The sequence below is a fragment of the Sebastes umbrosus genome, chromosome 13, assembly GCF_015220745.1.
Source record: "Sebastes umbrosus isolate fSebUmb1 chromosome 13, fSebUmb1.pri, whole genome shotgun sequence".
Classification (NCBI taxonomy): Eukaryota; Metazoa; Chordata; class Actinopteri; order Perciformes; family Sebastidae; genus Sebastes; species Sebastes umbrosus.
The window spans coordinates 27,195,560-27,210,268 of record NC_051281.1 but is presented as its reverse complement, the minus strand read 5'-3'; the positions used below and the strand labels follow the sequence as shown (position 1 = coordinate 27,210,268).

The 14,709-nt window shown below is 40.0% G+C and overlaps 1 protein-coding gene across 4 annotated transcripts in view; it reads right to left on the bottom strand.

Moving 5' to 3' along the window:
* The window catches only part of LOC119500728 (contactin-associated protein-like 5), a 64,820-nt gene that overhangs the window by 15,873 nt on the left and 34,238 nt on the right, over window positions 1-14,709 (bottom strand). For all 4 annotated transcript variants that reach the window (XM_037790604.1, XM_037790603.1, XM_037790606.1 and 1 more), the window contains 6 exons: window positions 12,892-13,165; window positions 7,306-7,449; window positions 6,993-7,152; window positions 3,900-4,006; window positions 1,767-1,886; window positions 1,270-1,470 (listed from right to left, as the gene is read on the bottom strand). In XM_037790604.1, coding sequence (XP_037646532.1) covers window positions 1,270-1,470; window positions 1,767-1,886; window positions 3,900-4,006; window positions 6,993-7,152; window positions 7,306-7,449; window positions 12,892-13,165 — 1,006 coding nt within the window. The remainder of the gene's footprint in view (window positions 1-1,269; window positions 1,471-1,766; window positions 1,887-3,899; window positions 4,007-6,992; window positions 7,153-7,305; window positions 7,450-12,891; window positions 13,166-14,709) is intronic.

Sequence of the window (14,709 nt, the reverse complement as noted above, 5' to 3'; positions counted from 1 at the left end):
TTAAATGTTCATCTTCAATTTTCTGTAGTGGCCCTAGTAATATTTAAATGTACTGTATAATGTATATAATATAATGTGTATAATATCACATGAAATTGTTTTGCTACATTTGAGTCATATAATTGCGGACTGTCTGCGCTGTGATGTGTGCACAGTGTTTCTTGTGGAACAAGAGGTTTGTTGCAGGAGCCTGTATGGAGGTAGAACAGTGACAGTAATTTTTGGTATCGAAAATCAAATTTGACATTGAAAAAGGAAACACTGGCACAGAAAAAAGTTCCGCTGAAAAATAAAAAACACAGGCAGGCTCCGGTACCGTAACTGCATGAATAGAAACACATCAAAATCGAAATGGCGGTTGGCTTGACCGCAGTAAGCCTCTGGTGTTGCCGTACATCTTACCAGAAAAGTACAGACCTGTGAATAATCATCCTATCAATTAACTTTGTATTACTAAAATGTATTAAAGAATTTAACAGGTATTTATTACATGCTTATTGGGAAATAGCGTAATCTGATTATTAAATAATGTTGGGATCATTTTCAATACATTTTGGGGTAAATGCTGGGCAAATTTGGAGGTAATTTCAGAGAGATTTCAGATACGTAACTTGGTAATTATCACCTACTTACCATGACATTTGCAGACCTATAAGCCGGGTTCTTTTTGAGTTCAGGTGAATAAACACTGCTGTATTTCCCTCATAAATTAGCAGGATTACCGAAATGAACATGATCATGTCAAATAGGTCATTAGGAAAGGCTGCTGAGTGTGTAGGAAACGGGGGTTTGTTTGTGTTCACACGGTCAGCAGAGCGATTGACAGCCTTTGACATCTTTCCACAGAAGAAGTCTGTGCTCAGACAACAAAGGCAACCACTGAGCAAATTAGGGCAGCAGCAGACAGATCCATACAGCTTGTTCTCTCTCTTTGATCTGCTGTGATAATGGACTTGTTTGTTTGCGTTCACAAGGCACCGAGGGAATGGTGGAAATTCAGGACTTCATGAATGTTTCATGATTTGGGAGCAAATGTGTGATGTTCGGGACAGCAAAGGCTCCCAGAGCAATTCAAGATGAATTTACACAGACAGGATTGGAGATTGACTTTCAAGTTATTGTAAGAACACGGCGAGAATAACAATGCAGGAGGGAGAGTGTGAGTTTTGGTTCATGAGGTCAGAATGGGGTTTCCTCAGTGTAACACAAAAGGGATGGAGGAGGAGAGAGGGAAACATTTAGAGAATTATTTTTTTCCTTTCTTTTTACCTTTGGTGTTGAAGAGGCGGGACTTCCTGCAGTTGTAAACCACTTCCTGTTGGCACTGCTCCGACCCCGTTATGATGGTGCGCAGTTGTTCGGCCGAGGCGCTGTAGTTTAACGACATGATGTGAGGCTTTTGCAGAGACGAGCCCTGGACTCTGACTGGAGCTGTGATGTTATGGGTCAGTACTGTCCACACCCTCTCCTCTAAATACACACACACACACAAATAAAACGTAACATAAAGATAAAGTACAATTCATTGAGCTTTACAAAACATATTGAAGTCACACAAATGAAATTCCAAACTGTCAGGAATTGTTGTCAGGAAGCATGTCGAATGACGTATGTAATGATTTCTTCTGGACAGTGAAGTGTCAGCGCTGTAGATCGATGCAGTGTGATCTGTGAGAGACTTGACTCTTAGCTCTCAAGCTCTGATCCCGGCGGAACTCTGAGAGAGTAAAGGTGACAACATGCATGGTAGAGTCCGGTGAACTCACCTGTCATGTTGCAGTAGACCTGTGCGGGCCCCAGGGGGCCGCTCCCATCGGGGTCGATGGAGTAGAAGCCAGAGGAGCTGCCAATCAGCTTGTAGGCCTCACAGGATGACTCATAGATGGCTGGAAGGAGCACACAGTTTGTTTCTTCAGGAAAAGTATTTCTGGATGTTAGATATTTATGACTAAATAAGCAAGATCCGGGAGTATAGATAGATACTTTATTCCCTGAGGAGGAAATTGCATGTTACTCGGTGACACACATCATGATTTCTGTGAGATCGACAATCACTGTCTACTCTTTCTCCCTCTTTGAGTTTCTGTTTTAATATCTTCACTCTTATAATCTTCACTCCTTCACATATCTACAGTGCAGCAGAATGCAGGTCCTTTTCCTATCGTTCTCCCTTCCTCTAGAATAATCTACCTGCCGACATCAGACTGTATATTGACTATATAATGACATCATATCAGCAACATTACTACACTTTTAATGTTCGTATCTGTAGAATATGTCACTGACATGAAAAAAAGTAAAGATTTATTTTTAAATCAACATTTCCTGCTTCCCTTTCAAGATAAAAGCCCTGAAGCATTTGTTTTTCTGTGGACAGAATTCCTTCATTATTTAAAACAAAGCTTTTATTCTGAAATATTTGCATGACAGTGTTGTAGGACATGCAGTGATTTGCAGAGCTCCATGAATGAATAAAGTACGGGGTTTTAATTGTGAATTATTACTATTATTTACAAATGAGCACACGCTTCTTAACCTTTTCTAAAATAAATATAAATGACATGTATAATGAAATGAAATGGCCATCATGAAAGGCAAACTATGTGTAAAGAAAGGGCTGGCAGCCGTAGAAAAGCTGCCGTTGTGGACGACACACGCGTGAAACACGCATTTATTATAAATATAATATATAATAATTCAATAGAATATAACAAAATAATATTCTCTCTCTCCTCTCTTTCCCCCTAGAAAATAAAAGTAATGTGTAGAAATAATAACTATTGCAAAATCAACCATGTTTTTTTCTTTTCTTCTGACCCAATATTTGCAATATACTGTATAAGGCAAACCAAATTGGACAAAGCACAACTGTGGAGTTGGAAAAAAAAGGAGCCTACTTTTAATTCAGGGGGTGTGTTTTTTCTGTCACGTTCCATCTGACATGCAAGGACAGCTGCATCTGCCCGCATATAAACAGGTAATCAGCATTCTGGGGGCACAGGAAGTTCAACCAGAATCCTACAGTCAGCACTGCTGAATATAAAGGTGATGTCAAGAGTTGACACCAAGAAGGAAAAACTCCAACATGCAAGTGTGAGTCTGGAGATATTTATTTTTGTTGTTCTGGACTACAACCACATTTACTGTAGTTGTGTACACGAGGTTTCCTGTGCAACATGGGATTATTACTGATTATATTTCAGCTGCGCTCACTTTCAGTTACTTTCATCTCAAAATAAAGTGGTTTAGATCGTCTAGATAAACTGTTGTTTCATTTCCAACCTGTCTGATCGTTTTAGTGGCCACACTGTTCCCAGATCTCTGCTGTTAACATGGTGAGTACAAGGTTATCATTACTGATAGAAACAAAGGAATTGAAAGTCAGAAAGTATTGAGAGATGGTCTAACACATTGTTGGCTTTGGTCTTTTCATGGGATTTATTGCAAATAAGAAAAAAGAACACAGAATATCATCAGACTTATCATTTTAAGTAAAAGAAATCAGGCAGTTCAGTAAGAATATTGCTAATAAAAGTAAACTTGTTTCAAATATTTTCTAAAATCAGTTTTCCTTTTTCTTTACTATACTTTTCTGTTCTAGGATACAAACCCTTATTTCTGTAAAATTCTTGAAAAAAATTGATAAATAGAGAGAAAAGGTTGACATATTTACACTTTACTTAAAGGAAATATGTTTTTTAGAATTTAAACAAAAATTGCTTGATAAAAATAATTTTACAGTCTGTCCCTTCGTATCAAATTAAATTGTTTTTATCGGTCATTCTCCTTTTTTATCCCTTTTGAGTTTGTTATGAGTATAATTAATAGTTATGAGTATAAGTTTCTCACTGAAACAATAGAAAACATGAAGTCAAAGAAAGTGAGACAAAGTGACTCACAGTTGTGACAGGTGGCTCCAGAGTAGCTGGTCCCGGAACAGTCGCAGGAGAAGGAGCTCCAGGACTGCCAACACCGACCTCCATGTTCACACAGGTTAGGAAGACACCTGCAACGTAGGACATAAGTGTTACTTTTAATAAATTTGACCTGTTTATCCATCTCCATAGTACAGTAGTTAGGTTAATGTAAGCAAGCTGGCTCAAAGATGGATTTTTACTGAAACAAATAGAATAAATATTTGGATTTATACAGTATTTTACACACAAAGTCAAGGGCCGTCCTGCCTTGGATGCCTACAATGTAGGTTTTTATAGTTTAAAGTTTTTATAGTTCAGGGTCATGGTTGATATTGTAACAAGTGGTTAATGTTGTGTTTAACATTATGAAAGCCACGTTTAACATTGTAACACATGGTTAACGTGAAAAGGTCGCGGTTAACGTTGTAACGTGTGGTTAATGTTGTGAAACGGTCACAGTTTAGTTTATGTTGTGGTTAACGTTGGGAAACGGTTGCCTTTAACATTGTAACAAGTGGTTAACATTGTGAAACAGTTGTGGGTACGTTTAGGCAACAAAACCACTGACTCATAGTAAGGAAAAACATCATGGTCTAGCTTGAAATAAGTATGCTTGTAATGCAACGTGAGCTACGGAGGTAACGTCATGTGACTCAGTGACGTAGTGTAGCATCACGTGACATAACATCAGGTGACATAACGTCATGTGACATAACATCAACATTTGGTTTCACAAATGTTTGTTTGACCCGTCCACCACCCCTCCCTCTCGCCTTTAGTGGACTTTGTCGTTCCTTATACTATGTTAGCTGCTTTGAGCGTCTAATATTGATGCGAATGTATTTATATTGGAGTTAGTCTAAAGGTGCATCTGTTACAGACGCTAAAGGATGCCTTCTGTTGTCGATATCAAGACGGCGAGGGCTACTGCCCAATCATTGGTATTTGACGCCCTGAGAGTGAGATCAGGCTGAAGTGAAAGATTACTGAGTCTTTCTTCCACTTGCTTCATTATCAACAATCTCCATCAGCATTAGAAACTTGTAGGAGCAAACCCAAGCAACCCAAGCTGACCAATCACAGTTCTTGCTGTCCCGACGTGGTGTCTCCACTGTAGCCCCGACATGTAGTTACATGACAAGGTACACATCACCTAAACTGGCTACACACGACCTCTTAACACACCTTAATGAGGATAAATAAACTGAAACAAAGTAACAAACAACTGCAATCGCATGTTGTAAGTCACTATGGAAATGTGTGTCTTCTAAATGAATGTAATATAATGCAATAATATCAAAGAAAAAACTAACAAAACACAAAGGAGGAGATGCCAAACATAGTATTACAGATACACTTCTTGGGAAATGCTATTTTTTTAAGCAGCAATGTCGGTTGGTCCACCACTTTGATCCAGACTGAAATATTTCAACAGTTATGGGATGGATTGCCATGAAGTGTGGTACAGATATTCATGGTCCCCATAACTTTAGTGATCCCCTGACTTTTCATCTAGTGTCATCGTCAGGTACAGATTTTAATTTGACCAAATACCTGCAAAACAAATGACATTCCCATCAGCCTCAGCTGTACATTTTCTTAAGATAATAAACATGTCAGTAGGGACATGGAAAACAAAATGCTCTAATAATTTACGTTTTAATTTATCTGCTCATTTTTTTCACACAATGTCTTCAGGAGTAGTAGCAGTAATCGTTTCTGTTGTTCTGCACCATGTACTGCTTTTGCTTTGAACAAACTTCACAGTCTGCTAAAGGCAAGTCAGCAATTTTGATCAGAGTTTTACTGGAGACAGTGTCAGAGCAACATTTAAAGCATAAAGAAATACTTGATGGAAAAATTAAAGGTCACACCAACCCCCGAGGTGATGTGATGACATGATATTTTTCCGTTGTTAAGACGCTGTGGTGTTTTCTCCAAAAATAAAAGCATTACTCCTGGACCAGAGTTCTCTCTGTACCCTGGCTTTTATTTTTTTAGCTACAGGACATGAGTAATTCATGAGAGTAACAAAAGCAGAAATTGGATATAATGAAAAAATTGAAAAAAGAAATAAAGAAAGATCTTATTTACATTAAAATGTTTTACCTTCAAATGGTCATCCTTTAAGACATCATTACAAAGCTTCACTAGTCTCCACTACTATCTCACCGGATCAGTTGTTTTACTCACCGACAGTAGAACGACCGATCTGGTACTTTAAGCTCAGGAACGTGCAACATTTGACAATTAGCACTATGTCAAAGTACAGCTGAGGATGATGGGAATATCATTAGTTTTGCAGTTTTTTGGTCATAAAACAAAGTAGGCTATATGACAAATTCACATTTGAACCTGATGATGGCAGTAGAGGGAAAACTCAGAATCACCGGAGTCATCAGGCTTCATGGCCCTTAGTCTAGAGTCTAGACTAAGGGCCATGAATATTTGCACCACATTTTAAATTCAGAGTATTAATATAGCAGCAAACAACTATTGTCCATGTAAAGATATAGAGGAGTAATGTCTACCTGAGTCTATGATATCAGCATTAAGTGGGACACTTGGGGGTATTGGCAAACAAACACTAACCAAAGTTCCAAGGATTCATCCTCTGGGTACCATGAATATTTAGATAATTATGTCAGGACAGAATATTATACATTTCAGTCTGGACCAAAGTGATATGTGCATTCATGATGGTTTATCACCGGAGTACCTAAATATGTGATAAATACAGTATGTAATATACAGTAATATTCATAGGATGTTTTTCAAATTTAGAAGTTGACCAAGATCCCCTAAACTCAGATAAACAACTGATCGGGATACCAAGTAGAACACACTGGTTGTGTCATTTAAATTCAAGCAAAGGAAGGCTGTTTTTCTTAGCCTCATTTGAATGAGCTTTTGACATGAGACTGGCTTGATCAGCCTACCATGAAATATATTCAGTGTGAAATGCAGATGAACAAGTCACTGAATTTGGATACAGCTGACGTGTATCTGTGAGAGCTGTCCTTAGTTTCTATGTATATTCAGCTATGAATGAGAACACCCAAACAACTTCTTTACCTGTCTCTTATGTTGCAGGTGTCAAACTGAAGCCCGTTATAATTCCCAAGCAATCCTTGTTGGACATGATTGAGGTTCATTGGCTGGCTGTTGATGGATATGAGGCGCATGCAGCCCTGGAAGGCCAGAGTCGGGTTCTGACAGCCCGCAGGAGAACAGCCTGTGTGGAGATGACACACATCAAGTACAAAGATCTTTATCTTAACATGCTACAGGACAACAGAAACCTTTGAAGGGTTATTCTGACAGTGTATGCAAGTCTGACAAATAAAGGCATCTCTCCAGTACAACTACACTTTGAGCATCCACACACCTCCAAAGTAGAAGCTGCCTCTGGCTTCCAGTTGTTCCCACTGTTCAATGGTGGCGGCCGGCTCACTGTCCAGAGTCAGAGTGATGTGTAGACTTCTGGTGTCGAGACTCACAGAGTGCCACAGTCCATCATTGACTCTATGACCTACGAAGAGAGGGAAGTGCTCCACGTCACTGCCGATGAAAACGGTATCGTTGTCTACTCTTTGCAAGTTAAGGGTTCTGTCACACAGCATTTATAAGAGCAACATCGTGGTCCAAAATAATTGAATCATCTCTCAATCACCTGTCCACATAATGTATCTTGATTTACCTTTGGACAAGCCATTGTGGAAGTGTAAAAGAAAACACTTTGGTTTGGTGGAATTTCATTCATTTTCTGTAGTAATCCCGGGTTCTCAGACACAAATTGTTCATGGAGAGAAAGTCTCACATTATACAGTATATTAATACTGTAACAACCATGTCAGTCAAGGCAACCAGCAAGTATGGTACAGAGAGAGCTTGAGGAATTGTGCACACCACATACATCCTTTATACGAGTTGACCTCTTATCTTGAACATAACCTGCACCGGAGCAGGTGAGGTGTTCAGCATCAGTTACCATGGCGATCTGCCCCACCGTCGCAGGACTGAAAACCCTGAAGGGTTAACCCTGAAGTTACCTCCCTAACCGCAAATCCTGCTTCGTAGTACAGGCCTCAGGTGAGATGTGTCATTTTTCATTGCAGGGAATTAAGCCTGCGCATGTTTGATAAAGACCCATTTTCTTGTCCGTACAGACAGTTCCTACGCACACATTTAGAACTTATTCTATGCATGCTTTGATGACTGAATCTGCAGAGTGAGAAGCACTACCAACAGTGCTTTCCTCATTGTATGCATTTTACCATAAACAAAACTAGCCATAATCAACTATAGCTACTACACGACCCACAATTAGTCCCCGTGTCAAGGGAGTAGGAATGAATGTTGCCGTGCTGTTATCTGGTGTGACTTTGTTCTTCTGTTCTTACCAGCTGGTGTAACTGGAGCTCTGGAGGATTTAAATGTCTGTCTTTGCTTTATTTATGGTAACAATAATTCTGAATGAGATACAATTTAGGTTTTATTTGATCCAACTTTTCCATCAGTAATTATTATATTATACGTACTAAGTGAGACCTGGGAACACAGTGACATCAATAAAAAGTCGGACATGTGAAGAGACAGTCGGACGATCAGATAGGATGTTATTGTTACTGATAGAAATAAGATTAAGATAGAATAAGATTATCCTGTGTAGCTCTGGTATGTTTTAAAAAGCCAATTTAGCCTAATCCATGTTCATGCTTCAGTGTTCTATAGTTATCAGGAGGTCCATACCATGATGGCAGCTGTGAATATAGATGAGTCACACCACCATGCTCACAGATCAGCTCCCAGGCTACAAGAACAGCTTTTTGGTTCACAATAAGAGCTCAGAGAGGACAAAAGGGGTTCATGCAGAATGCACATTCTCTGAGAGTTATTTCAATTTGTCATAAATATGGGCTATTAAGTCAAGTTTGTCCAGAGTCTTGGGGGTAATGTTTCCCTATCCCCTGCTCTCTCAGAATCTATTAAAATCCAATGATGCCTGTCCTCCTCCCAAAGGACAGCAAGAGCCGCGGGCGGCGGGGCGTCTCTCCACTCGATTGGCTGTTTCATGGAACAAGCAGTGTAGCCGCAAAGGACCGCCGGCGACAGCTCGCAACGATCTCAAACTGAGCCTGAAGTAACACAACAGTATCTATATGTAGGCTCTAATGTCTTTTATATCACATCAGTAATCTGTGTATGTATTGCTCAATCGTCTGAAAATAGAAAACATTTGCCTACAAAACACCCACAGAGCTTTTTCATGACATGAAAAAAAAATCTTTGCAGATCTGTTGTTCATAACTATATTCTATCTTATTATAGCTATGGGCATCTTGTTGTTTTCTGAGCTGCTCCTGTTTTCATTTGCTGTTCATGCAAACTTCACACTTCTCCATGTTTACCTGCTGTCTCCATAAATTCAGCACAATATACTTTTCTACAGCACTTTCATCTGTAAAACGACAGTCATGTCATACACTAATTTGAACTACTTTTCCGTTTTGTCGATCTGTGTCAAGCTCCAGTTAATGAAACTCAGTAATTCCTGCACATATATTTCACACTAAAAGCCTTACAGAGGCTCAGCAGAGATAATCCCTCCCTTTACTGGGAGGCTTTTATTGGGAAACATTTGCAGGAAGTGTTGCGTTTCATTGAAAAACATGGCATAGAAAAAACAATGGCCTACTGTTAGAAAACTGTTGTTAAAACATCAGCTGTCTGTAATTTTTATGTAACTTTTATTGTTAATCCTTGCTGATTGGTCAATTCATAGACATTAAAGGTGGTAAATGTGAGTTTAGGAGCATTTCTATTGCCTCCGCACAGCTCTTCTCAGGTCTTCTCTTCATGGAGTCCTCCATGTTTCACCGCCATGTTTCAACAGTATCCCAGAACGGACACACCAAACTCAGTTAACTTTTCCTGTTTGGGTCAGAGTTGATAACGTTACTCCCGTCGCCGCCGCTCTCTCTCTCTCTCGCTTCACCACTCACTTCCCACATACATACACACTCTAAGCACTCTACTCTTACAACAACTGGCTGTAGAGAGGGCCATTGGTGTTTTCACGTCGGCCACCGTGGCGATACACAATTGGCACACGGGAGAAGTTGTAATCTGCAACCTCACCGCTAGATACCGCCAGATTCTACACACTGTTCCTTTAATAGCTTTATTAGTCACACGCATCTATTTTTTGCCATTATTTGAATTTGTGTGAATTTGTGATGGTTATAGACATATTTTTGTAGCATACTATGTTCGGTGTCTCCTGTTATGACTGTAAGCCATTAATGTTTACTTGTGTGGGAGTTTGGCTTAAACTGTGCATGGGGGCATATTTTGTCCAAAGATAATCTATGAGCTGAATAGAGTAACATATATCTTTCCACATTAGTGCTCTTGCACTTAGTAAAGCACAACACTGTATCAAACTGGAGCTTTGAACGGTTCCTCAAGCTGTGCAATTATAACACTGTATCAAACTGGAGCTTTGGTTCCTCAAGCTCTGCAATTATTTAACGGTTGAGCAAAAGAAAATGTTTTCATTGACTTTACTGTTCTAATAGAACTGCAGAGTGAGACAAACGTAAGGTTAAGTGTAGAAGATTGTCACTATTGAGGCAGTATATATTGATACTAAAGGAAGAGTTCAACATTTAGTAAAAGCGTCTTGTTCTCGGTCTTCTCTGGAATCAGGTGACAAGATGAATATACTGAACGTTTCATCTCGGTATGTCCAGGACATGTTTTGCCTAGCGTGGCACAAAGAGTGGAAGCAGGGGGAAACCGCTAGCCTTATATTGTGTATCTCATTATTGAGTTATGCTGTAAGTTTCCTCCTGCTTCCAGGCTAGGCTAGACTAAACATGCCCTGGACCTATCCCTGGACGAGAGGATTTCCCAAAATGTAATGCTGTTCTTTCACATTTTGCAGCTGCCTGGAACAACTCTATTATGCTTGAGGCTCCAGACTGCAGATACAGGTAGCTTTATCATTTCTATAAACCCAGAAACCGTAAACTGCACACAGCATGCTCATATTTATGGAACAATAAAAGATCCAACAATACAGTTTTCAGCGTTTGCTGCCTGCGATACAAACTTTTGATCCATCACTCACTGTGCAGACAAGATATCCAGTTATTTCCTTCATGAGATGAACAAGTATTACGCAGAGACACTGTGATGTGATTTAAGAATTCACTCATGCCCTCAGTAATTACTTTGCTGCAGCCTCAATAATGATCCACCCAGAAGAGGAGGAAGAAACAAGAAAGCGTTGCTAAAATAATAATACTGCTATAATAGCGGACATAGCTGATACGCTGGCTGCACGGTGGTGCAGTGTCAGCCCTGTGATAATCTGGGGACCTGTCCAGGGTGTACCTCGCCTTCGCCCAATATAAATTAAGTTTATGGGAGCTGGTTAGGCATGTAGAGCTGAGGGTTAGAATTAGTGCTGAATGATTGGAGGAAATACTGAGTAGCTATCAAGCATTTCTTTTCTAAGTGCTGTGGCTCCAGGAGTGGCAATGTACCTAATATACCTAATACCTCATACCTAATCAGCTTCAGCTGTACTAGCTCATTTCTAGTATGCTAACACACTAAACTAAGATGGTGAACATGATAAACATTATACCTACTTAAAATCAGCATGTCATCAATGTCATTGTGACCTTTTTCAGCATGCTGGCATTAGCATTTGGCTCAAGGCATCGTTCACAGAGCCAATAATGTGGCTGTAGATTCTCAGACTTTTATTTTATTTAATTTTTTTATACCAATGTTGGAATTTAAAATGCAAATTTTCACATAAACTGTCTTGTCAGCCAGCAAAGAATCAACAGTCAAAATAGACAAAGCCATGCTAGCTGGCTCTAGGGATGGCAATGTTAGCCTGTCAGTCTTTTGGACTGTTGGTCGGTCTGTGGGTGTGTCAGTCTGTCGGTCCGTCAGTCGGTCCACCACTTGGATCCAGACTGAAACATCTCAAAAGCTTACCATGACATTTTGTAGAGAAATTCATGGTTCCCAGACAATGGATTCTACCATTTGTAGTTTTGAAATTGGTTCTTCTTAGGATGAATTGAGATTCTCTGACTTTTCATCAAGCACCATCATCAAGTTAAAATTAAAATTTTCTGTTTGTAAACACACCGCATACAAATTTGGCCACACCTCGACAGCTCAACGAGCCGACAGGAAGAGAGAGAGCAGCGATGGGCAAGTGAGCTATAGAGTGACTGAAGAAAAATGCAGCGAATCAGAGATATAAAACGTTATTTTCTGATTGTTTCCTGGCGGTTACGTTCTAAAACACACAACTAACTCCGCACAACCCTGCAGGAAGGTGCTGAGTTGCCGGATTTTGAATGAATGCAGACTTCCTGTCTGCTGGCTGTGGCTCAGCGCTGCTCTTGTTAAGCTACAGACACACACTGATCATAGCTGCACTCACAGCACAGAGAGGAGCAGGGGATCACTGGAACACATGCACATAACACAACCCGTTCCCATCTGTAAAATACAGACGCTTTGTATCTAACAGAGTAGAGGGGGACTTGTGAGTCGGTATCAGCAGCCGAGGGGTGTGACAATGCGACAATATTTGACCACCTGAACTAAACCTGAAAGGAGAAAAGAGAAAATCCATATAGAGGGCTGCAGCGACTCTGCAGGAACAGACAGCGCTACACACTTCTGGTGGGGCATAAGTGATGATTGAGAGGGATTATTTTTGTATCAGTCCATACATAGTTTTTTTTGTTAATTTGTCTGTTATACCTTTAACAACCAAGTTCATCGAGGCAGTGTGGCCCGGGTATTATTAAAATAATGACTTTTAAAGAAATTCAAATCAAAGAAGTAAGAGAAAGAATTTGGTCTGAACAAGAGAATAAAGGTATACAGTACAAACATGGATGTGCATGTGTGTGTGTGTGCGCTGTGTCCTGACCAGCAGAGGCCTCCGATCTTTGTTGTCCCAAGCTGTGGAGGGTCAGGAGGAGCCGGCTGTTGCTGATCTGCAGCTCCAGTCTCTGGGGCTCCGGCCTCAGCTGTGCAGAGAGCAGCAGCCCGTCGGGGCTCCACGTCCTGAACTGAAAATGAACGGAGAACCCCCTCATGGTGGCGGACGGCGCAACCACCGGCAGCGACAGGAAGCTGCTGCTGGAGCTCAGGAAGGTGCAGGCCACCAGCTGGGACCGCAAGCATGAGAACGTCACGTTGCCCTGGAGGACGAGAAACACGCTTTGACATTACATGGTAATTTGTGTTTATTACAACTTTAGTCTATTTTTATAGTTTTGTCCATCAATTCTATCAGTGATAGTAACATGTTACTCACAAAGTTAAGAGCTTAGGTCTGGGAACACGGTGACATCGATAAAGGTTAGATAAAGATGAGCAACCAGATGATCAGACAATTTGGAAACAAACCAAAAGTTTATCCTGATTACCGCTTTATTTAGAGGTCAAACTGAAGATGAATGCACCTGAAATGTCAGAAGTAATCCGTAATCGGCTTGTGTTAGAGCAGGATTCTGAAATTCAGTTCCATCTTGGTTCTGGTTCCCTGTTGGAAAACTTGCTAGGCTCTGATGCTTACAAATGTCTTATTGAACTTTTTGTCTCTCTGCTCTTTTTTTTTTTGTCTCAGTGCAGAGCAGGAAGCAAGCTTCTCTTTTGTCTCCACTGCTGATGCTGCTTTCATCATGTAATGACAAACGCAGCAGATCATTCCAACTGCAGCATAAGCTAATGAAGGTTAACTCCGAAAGTATCTTCCAAAATGAGAGTTTTGGCTGTTGTCTGGTTAAGGTGCTCTCTGCGAGGCGGTGTCTGGACCCGGCAAAGATCATTTGTGAGGGAAATACTAAATACTTGCAAATGTTGAAGGCTAAACCTCATTAAATTCAACAAGGCAATCAGTCTGTGTACGACTGTAGTAAGCACAGTAGGTCAAAGCTGCAGCAGCTGGTGTTACAAGCGACAGTTTGGGTAATAAATGTACCATTCACCCTGTGTCAGTCCATCTGATTCCTCATTTTTGTTGAATATTTGGACTTTTTAATGATGTCACCATGCTTCCAGATTTCAGCTATATACTTGGTGTATACAATGTCATTATTACTGATAGAATCGATGGGGAAAACACATTGACAATAAGACCCAAATTGTAATGAACTGGAATTTGGAAATGTATTGAGAAAGCAATGTTTCAGTTCTAAACATCTGACAGGCATTAAACTCATTTCTTTGCTCTTGAGCCACAGGCCGTGACAGCCAATCAAAAATAAAACCAGAGACAATTATAACTCCAGTAGACGAAAATTAGACCAAAAGTATTAGTCAGACAAAATATACAAAACTTCCACTGAAAACAAAAAACATTGTGGGAGAACACAGTGGTTAAAAATGTCATGTGGAGCCAAACATCTAAAAATGTCAAAGTAAAAGATCTAACAAACATTCACCTGGACTTTTTTTTGTTTTATTTTTATCACGTGTTTTTTTAATTTTTGAAATAGGACAAATGATCCTTCTGTCAGTTGAAAAATCCATATGGTTCAGAAAAAAAAGCACAGCTCAAAGCATTAGTTTGAAACAACATGATCTAATTTTGGAGTCGGATATAAAAGACAAAAGAAAAAACACAATTTCATTCAGATGTCATGTCAGGTACATTATTCTATCAAACCCAGAGGCTGCCGGGCAGCAAAGAGCAATCAGAGCTCTTTGCCTCTCTTTTGACTCTCAATGTGACTCCTTCCCA